Below are 19,444 nucleotides of genomic sequence, written 5' to 3' on the forward strand. Positions count from 1 at the left end.
AAAAATGTTCATCAAATATTTAAAAAAGCATATTAAATGTTTCTTACCAGATAAATTATTGGACTTTTTGTATAAAAATATCACCCAAGTTTTGTGAAATGAGAACTCTGAGTTTACATTAAACATCTCTAAAATAGGTACTTTTTAAAAATCAGTACTGTCATGAGATGCATTTGTAAAAATTACCTAGATTTAGAATAAAAGAAACTTAAAAGAGAAAGCCTTGAACACAATTTTTTCCCACATAAAAGTACAGATATTAGCAGAATATCCACTAAGTAAAATGAAAATATTCACTGGTTTCTAAGGCACACCATTACTTATAACATCTAAAGTGGGATTTTATTTGATGAACTGCATAAAGCTTTCAGAACATTGGCTGCAACTCAGATAGAAAAAGAGGCAAGTATTCACATATTATGTTAGTCTGTAGGCAAGAAAGGCATTTCAACTAAAATGTGTCAATCCCCGAATCTGAAATCAGTTAGACATTACTGACGTAGTATTTGGAAGAATTTCTGTATAGAAGATTTTTCAGGCTGACATACAGTACTCAATGCTTTTAAGAGTTAGGTAAAATCAGTCTTTTTTTTGTTAAGCAATGCCTCATTTCCACTAAAGCTTGGTCTTCAGTCCCACTACCCAATGCCTGCCTTACATTAAGTCGTGCTTCACTGGACTGCATAAAGTGTTTACATTATAAAAGGCTTCTAGGTCACTTGGTTCAAGTGTAACTGCTGGTTTCATTAATGTTCTGGGAGCAGGGGAACTCTCTCCAATAATTTTCAGGTTGGTAAATTTGATTTTCCAAGTATTTTCCACAAAAGGGCAACGGATGAGTCCAAAAATTTGTTCAAAAATGCCCAAACACGTGTTCCCTCGGTGGACAGTCCCCGCAACTCCAACCATAACTAGCCCATGGGGAGAAGCAGCACATTTGAGTCCTTGGGAATCTAAATTGGGGCTGAGAAAAAGATATTCTTCTTTCACTAGTGACAGCAGACGAAGGCTCACAATTTCTGCTCCATGGTAGTCTATCACATTTTGTTCAGATGTGTTGTAATAAAACCTAAGCTTGACATCATGCCAGAAGTGCTGTGGCCCCCATTCATCTTGAGGTGGTCCCAGAAAAGGATTCTGAGAATTAAGAAGTCCAAAGAACCAGTGACAGAATTCTTCACCTAATCGACGAAAATCAACCTTTTCAGCTTTTTTCTCTTCTTTCTCCTGCTGATTAAGATAAAATAAATATAAAATAAAACCAAGGTTAATTCTCAAATCTATTTTGTATCTAGCCTGTTTCGGAGCTAAGTTTTAATGTACTGATTATAGCAGAAAGGAAATGAACTACATGTGAACTCACTGAAACCATTATACATAGTAAATTCTTTCTCAAAAAGGGGAAAAATCATTTTAGAATTTCTCAGCTTAAACTTCTGAAAATTCAGCCAAGAAATTAAGGCTTAACAAAGTCTTAAAATATCAGCGTGAAGAAACGGTCAATGATTTACATAAGCATTTTCTCTTGATTGTCGCAGTGATTTCATAGGTGTTTATCTGTTATAACTTTCAAACTGTATGCTTTAAATGGATACACCTTGCTGCATGTAAATTATATCACAATATAGTTTATAATAAACAAGCATTTTCACTGTCTTTAACCAGGTACTTCTAATACGATTGAAATAGGTTATTTTCTATGATTGGGATAACTTTATACTATTTCTTTTTCCCCCAAGGAAGTATTATTGCAAAAATATACCTGTTGGGCTAGATTTATATTGGATGATATATTCCAGAGCATAGCAGGACCCCATTTAGATGGTTGAAGATCTTGTATTTACTGAGCACATGCTATTATTAAATGCACTAGGCACTGTGCTTGGCACTTAGGTGCTACTTTCTTCTATCTTCACAAGCCTTATAACATAGATAGTATCATTATGCCCATTTTATAAAGAAAACAAGGCTCAGAAAGGTCGTTACTTGCTCAGGTTTACACTTGGTATATAGAAGACCCTAATCTGACGTCATGTCTATATGATTTCAAAGTCAGCATTCTTTTCAGTACATTAAGGAAGCCCAAAGAAGATCCTTTCTTAATGTGAAGGCAAACATCTCTCACTGTAAAACCCCATTAATTCCATGTGGTACATAGCTTTAAAAAACTACAAATTACTTAAAGGTTCATTCAAATGATATTTAAATATTCACACAGTATCTAAAATGTACAGTGGAGATACAAAGAAATAGGAACAGTCAATGGAGATGGAGGAAATTACTAAAACAGGATGTTTTTCTAGCTTAAAAAAAAAGTTTCTTTCATGAATGTTCTGCAATTTAAAACCAAAGAAAGTCTTCCAAATGAGAAAGGGTTTACAACAGCATTTTTTTTAAGTGGAAAAAAATAATTACAGAGAACCAGAAGCTAAATTAAATTGATCCTGTGATCTATCCACTCTCTTTAAAAATTAACAGTCCTTGTTTGATAAAGGGATAAAAACATTTTCCCTCACAAATCAACAGAATATTATATATACATTACTAATATCAAAAATATTTTGTCTGTTAGGTGCTTTATGGCTCTTCCTTTAGGATGCAAAAGATATAAAGTAAAGCTAAAATTATAAAAAATTAACCATGTCATCCCAAGATTTAGGATTATCTGAAGATTTTTACATAGAACTATGGTTCAGCACATGACTATAAGATCTGTTTTACCTGTTCAGAGAATTTAATGTCTTCTGTCTTAACTGGCTCTGGCGTTCCCTTCAGCTTCAGTTTTAACTGCTTTTTCCAGTAATCCTTTGCATGCTGAATAAGATTGTGTTTTTCAGTAGCTGGAGGTATAATAACCCCCTGTGTTGCCAAGTACTTAAATATGACGTCTCGGTGGACTTTTTTACGCCTCAAAAGCTCGTCTACACTTTGACTGTACACTAATATTGCATGAATGGCATCTAGAAGAAAATTGTAAAGATTAATAGAAAACCACAAGTCATTTGTAAATTATGCAGGGTCAGCAGAAACTCTATCGAATAATATTTATAACTCTTGTCATGGCATTATTGCTTCTGTATGAGATGATTATCATTTTAAAAAACGAGCAAGTGGGCTGTCAGGTTTTGAGTTTTAAAAAACTTCTTCGGGGAGGGAACAGCTCAGTGGTAAAGCATATGCTTAACATGCACGAGGTCCTGGGTTCAATCCCCAGTACCTCCATTTAAAAATAAACAAATGAATAAATAAGCCTAATTCCCCCCTCCACCAAAAAGAAAAAAACAAAAAAAGTTAAAAAGAAAAAAAAACAATTTCTTTACGCTATGTATTTCCCTACCTAAAATTCCTCCTTCCTTTCACTTCTCATAAGAGATTGTGAATTTCTGCATTTTCTTTTAAAGAATGGTTTTATTTTAAGAATAAATTTGCAAAGAAAAAATATTTTTTCTAATAAGGTCAATGGACCTAAATTCATTTACAATCCCTAAAAATAGGTAAAGTTACAATGTCTTATATGCACAAGAACTTTCAGTTCAGTCTCCTCACTCTAGAGAGATTGAAAGTCAGGGATACATGAGGGATCAACAATTACACTTCTAAGAAGTGGCAGAACCAAGATTTGTATGCTGTCTTCTTTCAATTTTAAAGAACTTCTATTAAACAACAAACTAAAGATTATTTTTAACATGTATGAAGTATACAGAATGGTAATAAAATGAACTCCCATATACACATCACACAGCTTAAGACATAGGAAATTACTAGTATCTTTGAGGCCCTCATTTTACCTCTCCCTACTTAAGGTTATTTATTCCCTCTCTCTTCTCACATGTACTGACTGTCCTAAACCTTGCTTATCATTCCCTAGATTTCCTTTATAGTTGTACAGCATAACTCTGTAGCCCTGCATAATATACTTTGGTAATTTTTGAATGTTCTATAAATCTAATCCATTGATACACATAGTCTTCTGTTAACTAGCTCAATGTTTTTGAGATTAATCTATGTGGACAGATACAGCTGTTGGAGTTAATTCATGCCAGCACTGTACCACAGATAATAAATATTAATTGACTCTACCACAAGGTATCTATCCTTTTGTTTATGGGCTTTTATTATCTGTATCCAATTACAAACACTATTACTTGGAACGTTTCCATACATGTCTCCCAGCCCAGAGGGGCAAGCAGCCTGAGCATCACCTGGAGTTTGTTACAAGTGCACAACTTCTGGGCCCACTCCAAAACTATCTACTCAGAATTTTAACAAGATCCCCTGAGGGATTCACAGGCACACTGAAGTTTGAGAAGCTCAGGTAAGCAATCTTCCACTCTAGGAGTTAATATCAAACTTTTTCCAAAGTAGTAGTTCTAATTTATACTCCCCCAGTAGTTGTCAAAAGACTTAACTTCACAATATCACCAACACTTGAAGTTTACACGTTTAGTTTTTGCCGATTTGGTACATATAAAAGACATCCTGTATTTTTGGTTTTCATTTCACTGCTTTCTAACGATGTTGACTATCTTTTCATATGCTTTTTTTTTTTTTCCTCTGAGAAATGTCTCTTCAAATCATCTAGCATTTTTGTACTGGGTAGATTCTTACTTGCTTTTAGATTCACCATCAATTAAATCCAGCATTTTTATCGATTACAATTTTAAACCACACTCACCGAGACTGTTAGTATGTAAAATATATAAATGCCAAAGAACTACATTAAGTCTGAAATTATCTTCAGTCTAAATTCTTAAAAATGTAAATCGACTTAAAAGCAGAGAAAGTTTTAAAAGGCAGACTCTAACTTAAATCATGCTAACACAGAAGTCGGAAATCTTCGCATTTTAAAGTAAAATTCTGCAAATTTAAAATAAAACTAGTCAGGTGATTACAAAATGATATAAGTGTTTACATTACATTTTTATATGTACTAGTTACAACCAGACTGAATACTTATAATCCATGAAATCCACTCTACCGAAGTGTTCATTTGGCTCTGAAAGTAATTTACTCCTAGTACACAGAAACATCTCAGAAAAAAATCGGATCCACAGAGACATGGACTCAAACTATCCGCTCTTTTATCAGTCGTTGCTTTCGGAGCAGATTGATAGAAAATGTTTGCTATCTTCTCCCAAGCTTGAAGAAAATGAGCAAGAGCTGACATTCCTCAGCTAATCGAAACTGAAAATGGAAAATACGCTGACTCCCCGGAAGTTTTTTTTTTTTAATCACTATTCACTTACTCTGAATCCTCGAAACAAGCAGCATTTGCCCATAACATTCAATGAGTAAAACCTGGAAGCAGCGCCGTTTCCACCTACTCCACTTCCAGGAGGGGCTTGGCGCGGGAGGCCGCCCGAGGCCAAGACTCCCTAGGGTTCCGCAAAAGCACGACGCCGGACGGGGTAGGGGCGACGCCTTGCACGGCCTCCACTCGCACGCTCCCCCAAACTGGGGGTCAGTGAGGCCTGGGGAGGGACGCCGGCCCTTGGGGAGGAGGGTCTACCCTTACCTTGGCGGTCCTCAGGCTGCACCAGGCGGTTGGTGATGGTGTCGCACAGAGCCATGATCTCTTCGTTGTCCAACAGGCCGAGCAGGTTACGACAGCCCTCCATCTCTGGGTAGCTGAGCCCCGACATCTCGACCCCCAGGAAGGGGGGAGAGGACCACGCCAAAAACTTCCCCAAACTAGGCCCACCGGGCCGGCGCCTTGGCAACAGATACCGGAAGTGCCTTTCCCGTTGTTCGCCGCCAAAAAGCCGCCGGTATTCCAGATCTGTAGGCGGAAGTAATCGTCAATGGGGGCAATGAGGAAACGCGGTGCTCCGCCTTGTCGTTCCGGGCTGGCGGGGACTAAGTGGACTCCCAAGGATCTCACTTTAGCGAAGCACCGCGTTTACACCGGGAACATCAACCTTCCACAAGGGAAAACGAAATCCTGAACTCCTCAAGAGTCCCTTCTTCAAAAGAGCAGCTGGGAGGGTTGCGCAGGCGCAGGTGCGTGGAAAGCCGGCGGCGGCCCCCGCGCGGGGCGAGCTCCCGTGATGCCGCGGGGCCGGCCAATGGAGGCGCCTCCTCCCCGCCCGCGGGTCCGCCTCCGGGAGCGCTCGCACGTCCTCTGCGGCCGCTTCTGAGTGCGACACGCCTGTAGTTGGAGATCCTTAAGTTACATAGTTCTGTGTTAAAATAGTTTCATTCTGTTTAACATGATCCTTGGAAAAGCTAAGAAAAAATCCACCTATCCTGTGCCTCGCCTGCCCGCCTCCAGCTGACTTTCCTCGCCAACAGTCAGGGATCGGCTGTTGCTTCTCTTCTGATCCTCGCCGGCTTGCCTTTTGGAGAGGCGGTATTGGGAAGAGTTTTAAGGCTGGGGACTCTGGAAGCCATTCAGCTCTTTACTGACCGGGACAGTGAGCGAGCTCTCTGGTTCCCCAGTTTTCTATCTGGAGATGGATCTCGTAGAGGTACCCATCTCAAAGGGCTGTTGGGGCCGGGGGAGGGGGTGAAGAACTGTGCCTGGCTCCTAGAAGAGCCCAGAATATATTAGCTCTTGTTATTGCTGTTAGTGTGACAGCTACCCACATTCACGAGAGGGAAACTTAAGACCTAAACGCGTTGGCACTTGCCAACTTGCCATTGTCTCCTAACATTGTTTTAGTCATATTTTAGATTTGTTAACGTTTAATTAGATTATTGCCAGTTAGTAGCTGAAATATACACATGTGCAGATCCAGTTGAGCAAACTTAAAAAAAATCACAGCTAAATATAAGTCATAAAATATACTGTAAATATAGTCTTTAAAATAAGGCATACAAAACATGCCTAATCTAATTTACCAGTGGATACTATTTGGGGTATCATTTACTCAACAGATACCAATTCTTTGTTTTTCATTAAGTACTGAGTGCCTACTATGCTAGGTATTGAAGATGCAGAGTAGTGACCCAGACCCTCCTTCAAGGAGGTTTTGGGAATGTTGCAGGTAAAGAGGTAAATTTTCACAATACTGATGTGGAACCACATGGAAAGCATGCCCAACTTTTTCATTCATTCATTTCTTTAAAAAAATGTATTTTTTGAGCACTATTTGCTAGGCACTGTTCTTTATTCTTGGAACAAACGCAAGTCCTTTGGAGCTTGCATTCTAGTGAGAGGAAACAGACAATAAACATCCAGACAGTACTATGCCTGGAAATCCTACGGAGAAAAATCAAAAGGAGAGGGTTGGAGGAGAGGATGTTGCTATTTTATACAGGCTGTCAAGAAAGACCTTGAAGGAAAGACTTGAAAAAAGTGAGAGGCTGAACCACAGAAGAGTGTTCTAGGAAGAAGCAATAGTAGAGGGTCTGAGGAAAGAACAGAGGACTTGGCATGTAGGAAGGGCGAGGAGGCTGGAGCAGCTTGTGCAAAGAGGAGGCATTAAGCAGTGAGTTTAGAGTTGTAGTCAAGATTGATTGAGAGCAGGTTTCTCAACTGTGGCGCTGTTAACATTTTGAGTGGGATAATTCCTTGCTATGGGGCTGTCCTATGCGTGGTAGGATGCTTCACAGCATCCCTGGCCTATACCCACTAGATGCCAGTAGCACCTCCTCCCCAAGTTGGGCTACCAAAAATGTCTACAATTCTCCAGATGCTTCCTAGGGGGCAAAATTCCTCCAGTTGAGAACCACTGATACAGTGTCACCTGTCCAGAAGTGCTGAAGAAGTGAAAATATTCTATGTCTGGGCTAATATGGTAACCATCAATGCATGTGGCTACAGAGCTCTTGTAATGTGGCTAGTACAACTGAGGAACTGAATTTTAATTTTAATTTTAATTAAATTTTAATAGCCACATATGGCTAATGAATACTCTTAGATAGTACAGTCTGGAACCTTGCAGGCCACTGTAAAGACTTTGGCTTTTATCTCTTACCCTTCTGCCTGCATTTCCTATTATTCTCTGTCTCTCACTCCAGACTAGTCACAGTGGTTCCCATGCTGTTTGTTCCTTGAACTTGTCATGCAGGTCCTTGCCTCAGTCTCTGTTCTTGCTGTTCTGCCTGGCACAGTCTCCCCTCAAATATCCGAATGGCTCACTTTCCCTTATTTCATTCAGGTCCTTGCTCAACAGTCACTTATCAAAGAGGTATTATCATCTCTTATCATAATCCTGTTTAAAATCATCACCTACAATGCCATGCTTACTTACACCTTCCCTACCCACTTAATTTTAATTTTTCTCTCTAGTACTTATACTGTAGGTTTGTTACCGCCCCCCCCCGCCCCCGGTAGAATGTGAGTTCTCTGAGTCAGAGGTTTTTGTTTCCTTCCATTGCCTGTTTCAGAGCATGGCACATAGTAGGTATGCAGTAAATATTTGTTGAATAATTGAATGAATTGCAAAGCCATTGGAAAATTATAAACTGAGGAATGGCATGATCTGACTAGTTTTCAAACTGCATCATTTTGGCTGCTGGTGTATAGAACAGACCGCACAAAAGGCAAGGGAAGAGGCAGGGAACCCAGTTAGAAGACTACTACAATAGTCCATGAGAGTGGAGGACATGAGAGTGAGTCAGGGCTGATGGCAAGGTTTTGGTTTGGGCAACTGGAGTTGCTGTTTACTGAAAGGAGGAAGACTGGAAGAAGTAGGTTTCAGTGGAGAAATCCGGAGTTATTAGGAGAGATTAGTCTTTGTGGAGAGTGTAGTGATGCCCAAGAAGATTAAGCAAAGAATGAGGGGTGAGGTGGAAAGAGAACCACAGGTAAAAGGAATGAAAAAGAATTACAGGGAAAGGGAGCAGTAGTGAAAACTGCATGGAATAAAACAGCATGGCTAGAGCAAGGGGTGGTACAGAAGCCATGGCAGAAAGAGAAATGTAGAAAAATCCTAACAGGAAGGGCTCAGCACCAGGCAAGACCAGCTGCCTTTTAACTGCTGTGTAAGTCTGAGCACAGTGGGATGTGCTGATTGCCTTAAAACTTACGCTGTAACTTGAATACAACCGGTCCCCACACCTCTTTGAGCTGTTTTCATTAGATTCCATTCTTGTGGTTTTGATTACTGAATACTTTGAGAAAAAGTTTTCTAGAGTAGAGTGGTTTGGGGTATTAGACCTGTTAAAATATCCATTCATTCAACAGTGGTAAATTATTTAAGTACCTGTTGATAGGGAAGTTCTTAAATGTCCTGGAAACTGAGTTTCTAAGAAGCCTCTATGAATTTAATAGTTTACTTTCCAGGGAAACATGAAGAACCTTGTTTCTTTAGATCTGTGGTTTTCAAACCTAGGCATGTATCAAAACCACCAGGAAGACTTCTTGAATGACTGATTGGCACTGCACCTGATCAAAAATTTAGTATTTCTAACAAGTTCTCAGGTGATGCCTCTTCTGCTGTTCTGGGGAGCACCCTGGAAGAATCACTGCTGGTAGGAGAGAATGAAACATCAACCAGCCATGTTTGTACCAGACCACATCCTTTGTCTCTGAAATCACTGATCCTCAGGCAAGCCTATCCCTCTCCACTTGAGTATATTAGATCCATTCATGCCCTACACTTGGAGGAAAAACTGCATGGCACTACTGTTTGAGGAGGAAACACTGGCTTTTTTCAATTCCATCTTTCCAACTATTAGTTGTGTGACTTTAGTCAAGTTATTTAACCTTTCTGAGCCTTGGTGTCTAAAAAGCAGTGTTCATATCTACCTTGGTTGTTTTAACAATTTGAGGTGATACATACACAGTAGCTGGTACACAGTGATTTAGTAAAACAGAAACCATTTCTTCTCCAATGTGCAGTACACATAAATGAGGCATGAGCCTCTCTCCCATTTTTAGTTTTTATTCAGTGTTAATACTGGATTGCCTCCATTTCAAATACTGATATACAGCCCAAACTTCTGGCCTTGTTAGCAGTTGATTCTTGAAATCAGTCTAGATCTTATGTTATGAAAGCAGTCTAATTTGTTTATCTTGGAAGTGTATTTAATATTTGATTGCTTCCCAGCATTCCTCAAATTTCAGAAAAGAAAAAATGGAAAGTCTAGATAACCCCAATTATTTTATCTAAACACCTCAATACATTTAATAGTCTAAGATCATATGACCATAAATCATAGATGCAGAATTCTAGATTTAGAATGCTTCAATAACTTTCTCTGTTTTTCAAAGCATAGCATTTATAATATGTACACATCACTTTAATTAACACAATTATTCTTTCATTTCCAGTGCTCTTTCACATCAAAGACATGCTCTTTCTACTCTGTCCCCCATTTTTTCAAGTTGCAAGTTAGAGCAAACAGTGTAGGGGGTTTTCCTTTGTAAGAGAACCAAGAGCAGGAGCCCTCCCACCCAAGGGCCTCACTTTTAGATACACATCACTAACCGGCTTCAACATTTTGCCATTGAAATGCTTTTGTAGGAAGTAATTTTCAAAATTTACATCTTATTTCAAAGTGACTTCCCAGCCTTTTTTTGTTTTAAGTTCCGCCAGAGGCTTTACATCCCTGGAGTTACCAGTCTAGATCAGTCCATTTACTGTCTTGCTTTTGGCGAATTCTGGTGTCTGTCTTCCACCTACAAAGTTTGCAGAGGGCCCTGTATCACACTGAAACCATTTACTCGAAATGACTTTAGTAACCAGCATTCTGTCAACTTGTAATTCCTACATATGAACATGGACATTACTTTAAATAATGTCTAAAAATATCTATTTTGTGTAAACTATATTGTTCTGTTTTTTAAAATCACTCAATAATCTGAATATGGTAATATTAACTGTAATACCTCCTTCTCTTATGAAACAGAAATTTCTTAGTTAATATATACCTTAAGTCTAATTCCTTCTGAAGCAATGTGCTACATAAAACTGAACACTTCATTACCAACAAGGACAATGTTTTATTGAACAAATCTATGTACAGTACAAAAAATTTCTTGAAATGAGACACTATTGTTGATTTATTGCAGTTCAATGGCTCAGTTTTAATTTGTACTCTTATAAAATGCAAAGTAAAATAATTTAATGTTCAACAAGGAAGCACAAATTTCCTTTCTTGCTGAATCTGTAATATCTTTCACATATTAACAGTCCCAAAATGCATATGCAGCATTTAGTCATTCTGAAAAGGTGTTTTACAGTACCAAATAAATTAAAAAATAAACACTATCATCCCTTTTAGGTTTTTCATCCATACTACAGTTTAAACCAAACATGAAAGGAGTACAGCTGAACCTTCAAGTGTGATTTGAGAAGAATCACAAGTTCAGTGTTATAAGTTATCTATTCATTATATAATTGGTGTTTTTAAAAAAATGAATATGGCTAAAGCCCAAAGTACCAGTGTCCTTGTCCACGGAGGTTCTTTTCTATCTTCTCCATAGTATCTGAGCAGCAAAAATTCAGATTTGCTATTTTTTTTTACCTTACTGAAACAGCAGAAAGTTAATATTTAATGTTTCAAAGGAAATTTTTATTTAAAAACAAAAAATTGAAACTTGGTCCATGTAAGATAAACACATCCTCAAAACAGAAGTAGAAAAGAAAATGAGAAGAATTTGAGGGATAAGAAGAAAGTTTCCTTATCTTCTGAACCCCGCATTAGAACTGTTGGAAGTTTATGCACCCTATAAAAGCAAAATGATGTACATTTATGTTTTATAAGGCATACATAAGAAAATGTACACATTCTTTCAACGGCAGTTATTTGATACACATATAAAGAGGTTAGAACAATGGTCAGAATTTCATAAAACATTCCTTGATTTATGATTTATTGGTTTATGTATAAACCCATTTGACCTCAGACGTCCAGAAACAGTTTTCCCTTAGAAACACAAAAGTAGAAATAAAACCTCAAATTAAAGACAAAAAAATAACAAGTGGATTATGTTTAAAAACATCTTGGTATGAACTGCAAAATGAATGAAAATAACAATCTGTAGACATGGATTTATGTCAATAGTTACAACTTAGAAAAAATTAAAAGTTAAAGATGTGATAAAATGTTAAGCTGTGATTTTAAACTTCTGAAAAATGTACAAAGCAGAAATTGTATTTCAAAAAAACTTCATTGTCCCTTTGAACTAGTTTCCAAACCGACTTATTACATGATGTATTTTAGACTGAACTGAAATAGAACTCCAGTATTACATTTTTAGTATCAGGAAGTATGGAAAACACTTTTTTCTTTAGTTAACCTTAAAGGATTTTAAACTGTGTTAGGAGTTGTGTTTACTTATGTTATTTAAATGTAAATTCCACAGCCTAACGTAGGCTACATTAAACAACAAAAACCTGATTTGATTGGAATGGATTCATGACTATCAGCTGCATAGTGGTGAATGCCTATGATAAGTAAACTAACAGACCTGGGAGGGTTTGTTTGGATATCTGATCTGCCATGATCTAGTAATCCTATTTTAATAAAGTTTGGATGCTACCCTGGAGGAAAAGCCCCACTTCCTCAGTAACTTCATTCAAGACGCTTTAATGTTTAAAAATTTATAATAGAGTTTGATGAGATTATATGCTTTGAACAAGAATGTGTCAGAATAACTGGAATATTTGGTATATTAATAGCTCTGTTTCTAAAGAATTTGCCTTTGCATTTTTGTTCATTTTACCCCTGCTATAGATTAACACACTATTATGTAAAAGGAGGTCTTTAAGCATCCTCTTTTAGAGACTGTACAAGTGGAACACATCTGAGAGGGTATTTTTAAAAACTTTTTTGTTTTACAATTTATTAAATTAAAATCTTCCTTAGGAAAATTACTGGTCATTAAGGAAAATAAATGCATCAGCATATCTTATTGTGTTCTTGCTGTGCAAATGTTTGTGTAAATATTTCCTTTTATATATAAAAATTACTATTCAAATCAAATTTACCAGAAATAAGAAAGCATGAGTAATATGGCTTATTTTAGAATTAACTCTCCTAATTGAATAAAACCAATGAATTCTTAATGATTCTCGGCTGCATTTTTTTTCAGCCAGTTATTCTTATAGGACTGTACTTGGATAACACATTAATGTCTAACTATGAATCATCAAGTAATGTCCTAACCCTACTCTACATACAAACAGAAATATCCCAGTGTGCTTATACCATTATTCACATTGAATAATTAACTTGCAATTCAGTGTTTTCCTTCAACCAAGATAGCCTTAATGGTCTTAGATTCCTCTCATCTCTCCCAAGTTACTGACTGTATGTTTTCTACTGACGCTGCTGCCTTTTAAATATAACTCATTGGTATTACAAAAATGGAAAGTGAAAGGTTCTGTCAAGAGCTAAAGCTTATTAGCAAAGTACTCTTTTATTTTTTAATTTTCAATGCTGACATGTCATTCATTGAACTTTGATCTAATCAATCACCTGGAAACAAGTCACAATCTTTTATGGATAGCATGGTGATAAATCAAGTTTAATTTTCATCTATCAGTTTCTAAATTATAATAAACCAAACAGAAATGGTTCCTTAAAGTGTATTTGACCAGGAAGGAGGACATAATCTGATTATGCATGACAAGAAAACAAATCCCATTTGTAGAATACTTTTGAAGTTGTTTATTGTAAACCGACCCTCCCCCTTTTTTTAGAATGGGTTAGTTTTTCCCTTTCTGTAAGGCCATAGCTGGTTATTCTGTCTAGTTGAACACGTTTCTCACGTAAGCGAAACTGAACATGCTGCTATCGATCATCAACTTCTTAAAAAATGTGGTTTTCTGGATAACTGGTACTTTGGGAGTTTTGTAAATAACCCTTTTGGAGTCTAAACCAGCACATCTCCTCTGTGAGTTCATTCTAGAAAATGTGCTTTGTCTTTATCTTTAGTAATCCAAGACCGCTCTAAAATTAAGGCCATCAGGGAAATAGCAAACTGATGATGCATTTTCTTGTAGTGCTTTTTTGCACACTACTGCTTGATCGACAGATCTTTCTGAAACATTTTTATCAGGCACCTGTAAAACAGAACATGTCTGTTAATTCAAATTTTATAGACTTTCAACTAGAATTCTAATTTAGATTTCCTGTTCATACCCTTACTCATTGAAAGAATATTAGTATTAGTAGAAAGGCAAGCTCTTCTTTTGTTCAATTTTGTTTTTCAGTTATTATCTGGTTCTTCTTCTTTTTATTTCTGTAATAGAGGCTCAACTTGGTTTACATTCCAGCATGCAGATGAAAAACAATTCCATCATAATTACTTTGTCTTAGACCTTTTATTACATGAAACTTGGAATGAAGAAAAGCCTCAGATACAGTTAAAGAGCATGATCCAAAAGTATGAAAAAACCATTCAAGTTCTGGCTTCCACAAGTTCATAGGCCTAGGCCTATGCAAATTACTTGACTTGTGAATGTCAGTTGCTTGATCTATAAAACAGGAATAGTAACATCATGGTGGTTGTATGGTTAAAAGGAATTAATGTATGAGGTAGTGCTTTATTATCTGTGTTATACAAATGTTAGTTTTTTAACCTCCTAAAGATTTATGGTATTTTCTATTTCTACAGATAAACCTACTGAGAAGATAGAAGACTTACTTTCATCATCTGAATCAAATCCAAAGAGTGTCTGACATTTCTTTTGTGCAAGGTGAGCCTCAAGTGCTTCTGCATTACAGTAGGTGGTCAGGCATTTGCCACATCTTAGTCTTTTCACTGATTTTTTACAAACGTTATCTTGATCAGAACAGGCATCTACCCTATCAGTCAGAAATTTTCTGCGTTTTGGCATACTAAGGTACCGTTCATCAAGGTAACTGGGAGGCAATGGTCTGACATATGGCTTTGTTAAAATTAAGCCATATGAAGTATGTTCACTTGTCAGATTTGGTTTGGAAGGTGCCTGAGATACTGGCAGGGTATTGTGTTCTTGTGGTACAACACTGGGTAAAATGGAACCGTTTTCTGTCCTGATTCTATTTGTATCAGTTTTCAAAGCGGGATCTGACGAAACTAAAGGTGTCTGCTCTATTCCACTGTGTCCATTGACTAAATCACTAATACTACAGTTATTTTCAGAATTTGGCTCTATGTCAGGCATCTTTTGGTCTATCAAGCTTATACCAGAAATAGTGTCACCAGAATGTTCATTTCCATTCTGAACTAAACGGTCTGTTTTCCTTTCCATACTTTCTATACACGTCTTTGGTTCTGTAGAATCTTTTCTTGACTTGCTAGTAGAAACTGGCAGACTAATGGTTTGTTTCTCATTACTAGATGAGTCTTTTTCTTGATGATTAGAACTTGAGTCTGTGAGAACATCCCAAAGAACTGCCTCACTTGGTTGAGCAGATGATTCTGGTGTTTTACTTAAATAATGCTGAGCTTCATGTTCATATAGCAGAGGAAGATCTTCAAAAAGCTCATGGCATTCTGGAAAACTACACTGAGCTTGAAATATCCTGTGACTCTTTGTGTGCTGAGCAAGTTGGAATGGCAGCTTGAATGACTCATTGCAATTAAAATGCAAACAAAAGTACACATTTGGATAGCTGTGTCTATTAAGGTGATCTATAAAATGCTGAGAGTCTTCAAATTGCCTTTGACAAAATTTGCACTTTCCTTTGCTCCACTTCATTACTGTTTGCCGCACATTTAAATCAGTTGGGTGTACAGTCATTGCGTGCTTATTCAGAAAACCAATTCTTTTAAATATCCTGAGACAGCCAAGAGCAGGGCACTTAAAGTTTCCTTCTTGATCTGTCGCATATATGTCTTTTGGATGGCACACAGCTCCATTGATTTTATGAAGTACTGAAGTTTCTTGATTCAGATCATAATCATCTTCTTCATAATCACCTTCTTCGTCTTCTTCCTCCTCATAGTCATCCACACACGCAGGTAAAGGCTCCGCGATGCTATTTAAAGAAGTATCAGGACTGCCATTTTCAATAATGTTTTCAATAACATCTTCCGATACACTTACGGGAATTTCAATGAATTCAGCCACGTGCGCAGGGATGGTGTCTTTGTTTCCATCACTGGAAGCAGTAATGGTCTCTACTTCCAAATCCTTATTATCAGAATTCCCATTTTCAAATGAAATGAAAGTATCAGAATAATTTATTTCTTCCAAAGCAGGATTTTCCTGATCCTCCTGTTGAGCTGCTGCAATTTGCTGTCTCTGTATTTTCTTAACGTGATTTTTTAAATGCTTCTGCATAAGTCCTCTGTTTCTAAATTTTCGACCACATATTACACATGAAAAACTGCCTTTTTTCTGGTGAGCCTGAGCATGTCTTACAATGTGACCACCTAGAAATTCCTTGTTACATAACATACACCGATGCCTCGGGACGTTATGATCTACTTTGGAAGTGTTAAGAGCTGTAACGTTTTTCTTTGCACTCATATGACCTTTTGGTTGCACTCCAGAAACATCGTCAGGATCAAGCTCTCCAGTACTCTGATCTGTAAGAAAGTCAAGCCCTTCATCTAAACTTTGCTGTTCCATTGCCTTTTTCACATTACCTGCAGAATTTTCCAGTGTACTTTCATTTAGAAATCTAACTGCTGATTTATCACTCAGTAATGCTACACAGTTTTTCTTAATCATTACAAAGTTCCAGAATTCAGGATCAAAAAACAATCCCTTTTTCAAAATCGGAAGTAATTCAAAACGAACACGGTTTTGAACACTACTTGTGCCTTCATTGTATTCTTCATCTGGACGTTTGTAAAGTTCTTCAACAGTATGATAAGCTTCCAAGGAACGTTCAAGAAAAAATATTGAGAGTGCACAAATCCTGAGGATCTCCAAATCATTTGGCAAAAAATGTGCAATTGTTTTATAAATTAGACATTTTGTTTTGGGATCATCATGAAGGTCTAATTGTAGAGCACAACCACATATTTCAACACAAATTTGTAAGCCTTCTTCTTCCACCTATGAAAAGAAAAATATTACTACTAAATACCTTCTTAAAAATTGTTAACACTTACTAGTTTATCTTTTTAAAAGACAACTCTGAAATTAAAGCTGAATAAACACATATTCCAAATGTGCATTTTCTTCAGTGGGTAGCTTTGCTTAACTCCTTAATATATAAATAAATCTTTCTTTTTAAACTTGAGAATAAATGGAAAGGTAGCATTTTAAAAAGCTTCCAATTTATTTAATTCTCAAGTCTGACAAGCCCTACTAACCATAATACAAAATGCTTCACAACCTTATGGTGATTAAAAATACAAAATGCTTCATAAACTTATGATGACTGAAGCATCTTACAAATCTAGGACCCTGTTTTAAGGCACCAACCTCACATTCTGTGGCAGAGTAATACTTATTAAATAATATTATTTATCCAAATAAGGGGAGAAGTGTGAACATGAACAGGACAGTTACAAACTTTCCAAATCTATTAAGGTATCAGAATAATGAACCTACTGGAAGTTAACTGAAAATAATTCAAGCTTTGAAACTTTTCCTGATGATTCAGAGATAACTGCATCAGCTTTTAGTTGGGAATTTGTTGTCTATCCATCTCAATTCAAATTATAAATAATGCCTCTAGTGATTTGGAATGATCTAAATGTTTGTTTGAATAGAAAGACGTAAAATAATATGTCTTTAAAAGTGTGTATGTGTGTGTCATACCGCCTGTATGTGGTATATTATAAATGACCAAGAGGAACACTTCCTTGCCAGCCTCATGTCCTCTCAGTTTCTTACATGTTATGTAACCCTTACTTACAGTTCCACAAGGAGACCTTAACTTCGCACATTGCTTTCCCTAGCTGGTAAATTCCTACCCATCTCCTGTTCATTCTTTGAGAATCAATTCTGCTTTGAAGGTTTTTTTCATTCATTCTGGCTCCTGCCCTGGGTTACAGTTAAACACTCCCTATTCTTTCCACTGAAAATAACTTACACTTATTTCCTAAGAGCACATATATGCTGTTTTATAACTGTCTATGCCTCTTCTCCTTGGCTTTGAATTCCCAAATCACAGGGATAGCGTCCCATTTTTTGTTTATCCTGTGTTTAGCATAGGAGATGGCATACAGTGACCTCTGAACAAATGTCTGCAGAATGGTTGAGATCATTCATTCCACTGACTTTAGTTTTCTCCTATAAATCTACCATTGCTAGCTTGGAATCCTTTTCTGAATTCAGATTTCTTATTTCTGTCTATTACAATTAGATATTCCTATTTACACTTTCCAGATAAAGCAAATTCAAATCCATTGCTTCAAAACAGAATTCATTCTTTCTCCAAAGTTATCTACATTCTTTGTCTTCCCTCATGAAATTGTAATGTGCCCAGTTGCTGAAGTTTACGAACATCAGGATCATCACAAAAAGGAACAGGATACTTCCTTACCTGAAATCCTTTAACAATTCCAGTGTATTTGTGGAGTGAAGTTTCAGCTTTTGTCTAGTATTGAGTCCCTTCAGGATCTCTAGCAACCCCACCCCCAAAAAAACTAAACTCTGATTAGTTCCATCTTCTACACACGTCCACAGATTTCCCTGCCACTGGACAGTTGTGAGAACTAACTAGTAAAATGAGGAAAAGGAGCTCTATAAACTACAAACTCCTCTAAAAATATTCATATTATCCTCATCTATCATTTAAAACCCAGCTGAAAGCATCTTCCTCTGTAAAGCCTTTTCCAATATGCTATCTGTAACGTCTCCTCCTGAACTCACACGGCATTGCCTGTCCCTCTTTTCACAGCACAGAGGCACGTGACTGATCTAGTCCACAAGATAAAAATGTTTTTAGTAGAGTGTATTGAAAAATTCAAATACTTATTTCATCTTTGAATTTTTCCTCTTATCATGTATTCTTAGGTTGACCAGACATGTGAAAATGAGAAAGCTCTGTGATGCTTGGCTGAACTTCACCTAGATGAAAACGTTCTATATAACAAAGCCTCTCAATTTTTGGTACAAATGAGAATCATATGTTAAAAAAAGATGGACACATCTTTATTTCTTAAAAAGTTTTACAGGTGATTCTGATGCACTTCCAATATTAAGAAGTATTCTTTCTACAGCATAGTTTGTCTTTTTTCCTCCAGTTTTTGGTGAGGAGAGAGGTAAACTTTGACAATGCATTTGAATGACATTTTACTATTTAATAATGAAGCTATTAATGCAGTTAGCACAAAAAAAAATGAGAAATAAAACAGAAAAACAAACCATCTGATATAATGCTGCTTTGTATCACGAGAATATGATCACTGCACGGTCATTACATCTAATGAGTGATGTGATAATGAATGTGATAAACACATAAATATATAAAAAATATTATTTAGTGGATGCCTCCTTATATATTTAAAAGTAACTCACATAACAATTCAGTTAAACAGAGCTACCTAAAATGTAGGGTAGCTTTATCATTCCTATCTTTGTAGTCAAAGTTCTGTTCATATTTGAGGAGAAAAAGTAAAAGGATCTGCAGGATCCACTTTCATGTCTATGTAAGAATC

At 36.8% G+C, this 19,444-nt stretch overlaps 2 protein-coding genes and 1 long non-coding RNA gene across 11 annotated transcripts in view; 1 reads left to right on the forward strand and 2 right to left on the reverse strand.

The window, feature by feature from the left end:
- Positions 1-316: 316 nt before the first annotated feature.
- Positions 317-6,024, reverse strand: C1H3orf38 (chromosome 1 C3orf38 homolog). Of its 3 annotated transcripts, XM_015248987.3 has the most exons (4): positions 5,882-6,015; positions 5,516-5,779; positions 2,722-2,960; positions 317-1,230 (listed from the first exon to the last, which is right to left on the reverse strand). In XM_015248987.3, exons 2-4 carry the CDS (start codon positions 5,640-5,642, stop codon positions 655-657), a joined length of 942 nt encoding a protein of 313 aa, XP_015104473.2. In that variant the 5' UTR covers positions 5,643-5,779; positions 5,882-6,015; the 3' UTR covers positions 317-654. The 3 variants fall into 3 exon arrangements, with proteins under 3 accessions (XP_015104473.2, XP_015104474.2, XP_072823441.1); XM_015248988.3 differs by having other exon boundaries at positions 317-1,227; positions 5,516-6,024; XM_072967340.1 differs by having other exon boundaries at positions 5,516-6,023.
- A 46-nt stretch (positions 6,025-6,070) lies between these two features.
- Positions 6,071-19,444, forward strand: part of LOC116277672 (uncharacterized) — a 73,914-nt gene continuing 60,540 nt past the window's right edge. For all 4 annotated transcript variants that reach the window (XR_012075599.1, XR_012075609.1, XR_012075595.1 and 1 more), the window contains exons 1-2: positions 6,071-6,467; positions 14,513-14,594. This is a non-coding gene — a long non-coding RNA (uncharacterized lncRNA). The remainder of the gene's footprint in view (positions 6,468-14,512; positions 14,595-19,444) is intronic.
- ZNF654 (zinc finger protein 654) overlaps positions 13,549-19,444 on the reverse strand; it is an 83,558-nt gene continuing 77,662 nt past the window's right edge. For 2 of the 4 annotated variants that reach the window (XM_072967315.1, XM_072967331.1), the window contains 2 exons: positions 14,543-16,889; positions 13,549-13,958 (listed from right to left, as the gene is read on the reverse strand). In XM_072967315.1, coding sequence (XP_072823416.1) covers positions 13,951-13,958; positions 14,543-16,889 — 2,355 coding nt within the window. In that variant the 3' untranslated portion in view covers positions 13,549-13,950. The other 2 variants (XM_072967308.1, XM_072967322.1) reach the window with 1 other exon arrangement.

The sequence above is a fragment of the Vicugna pacos genome, chromosome 1 (genome assembly GCF_048564905.1).
Source record: "Vicugna pacos chromosome 1, VicPac4, whole genome shotgun sequence".
In the NCBI taxonomy this organism is placed as follows: domain Eukaryota; kingdom Metazoa; phylum Chordata; class Mammalia; order Artiodactyla; family Camelidae; genus Vicugna; species Vicugna pacos.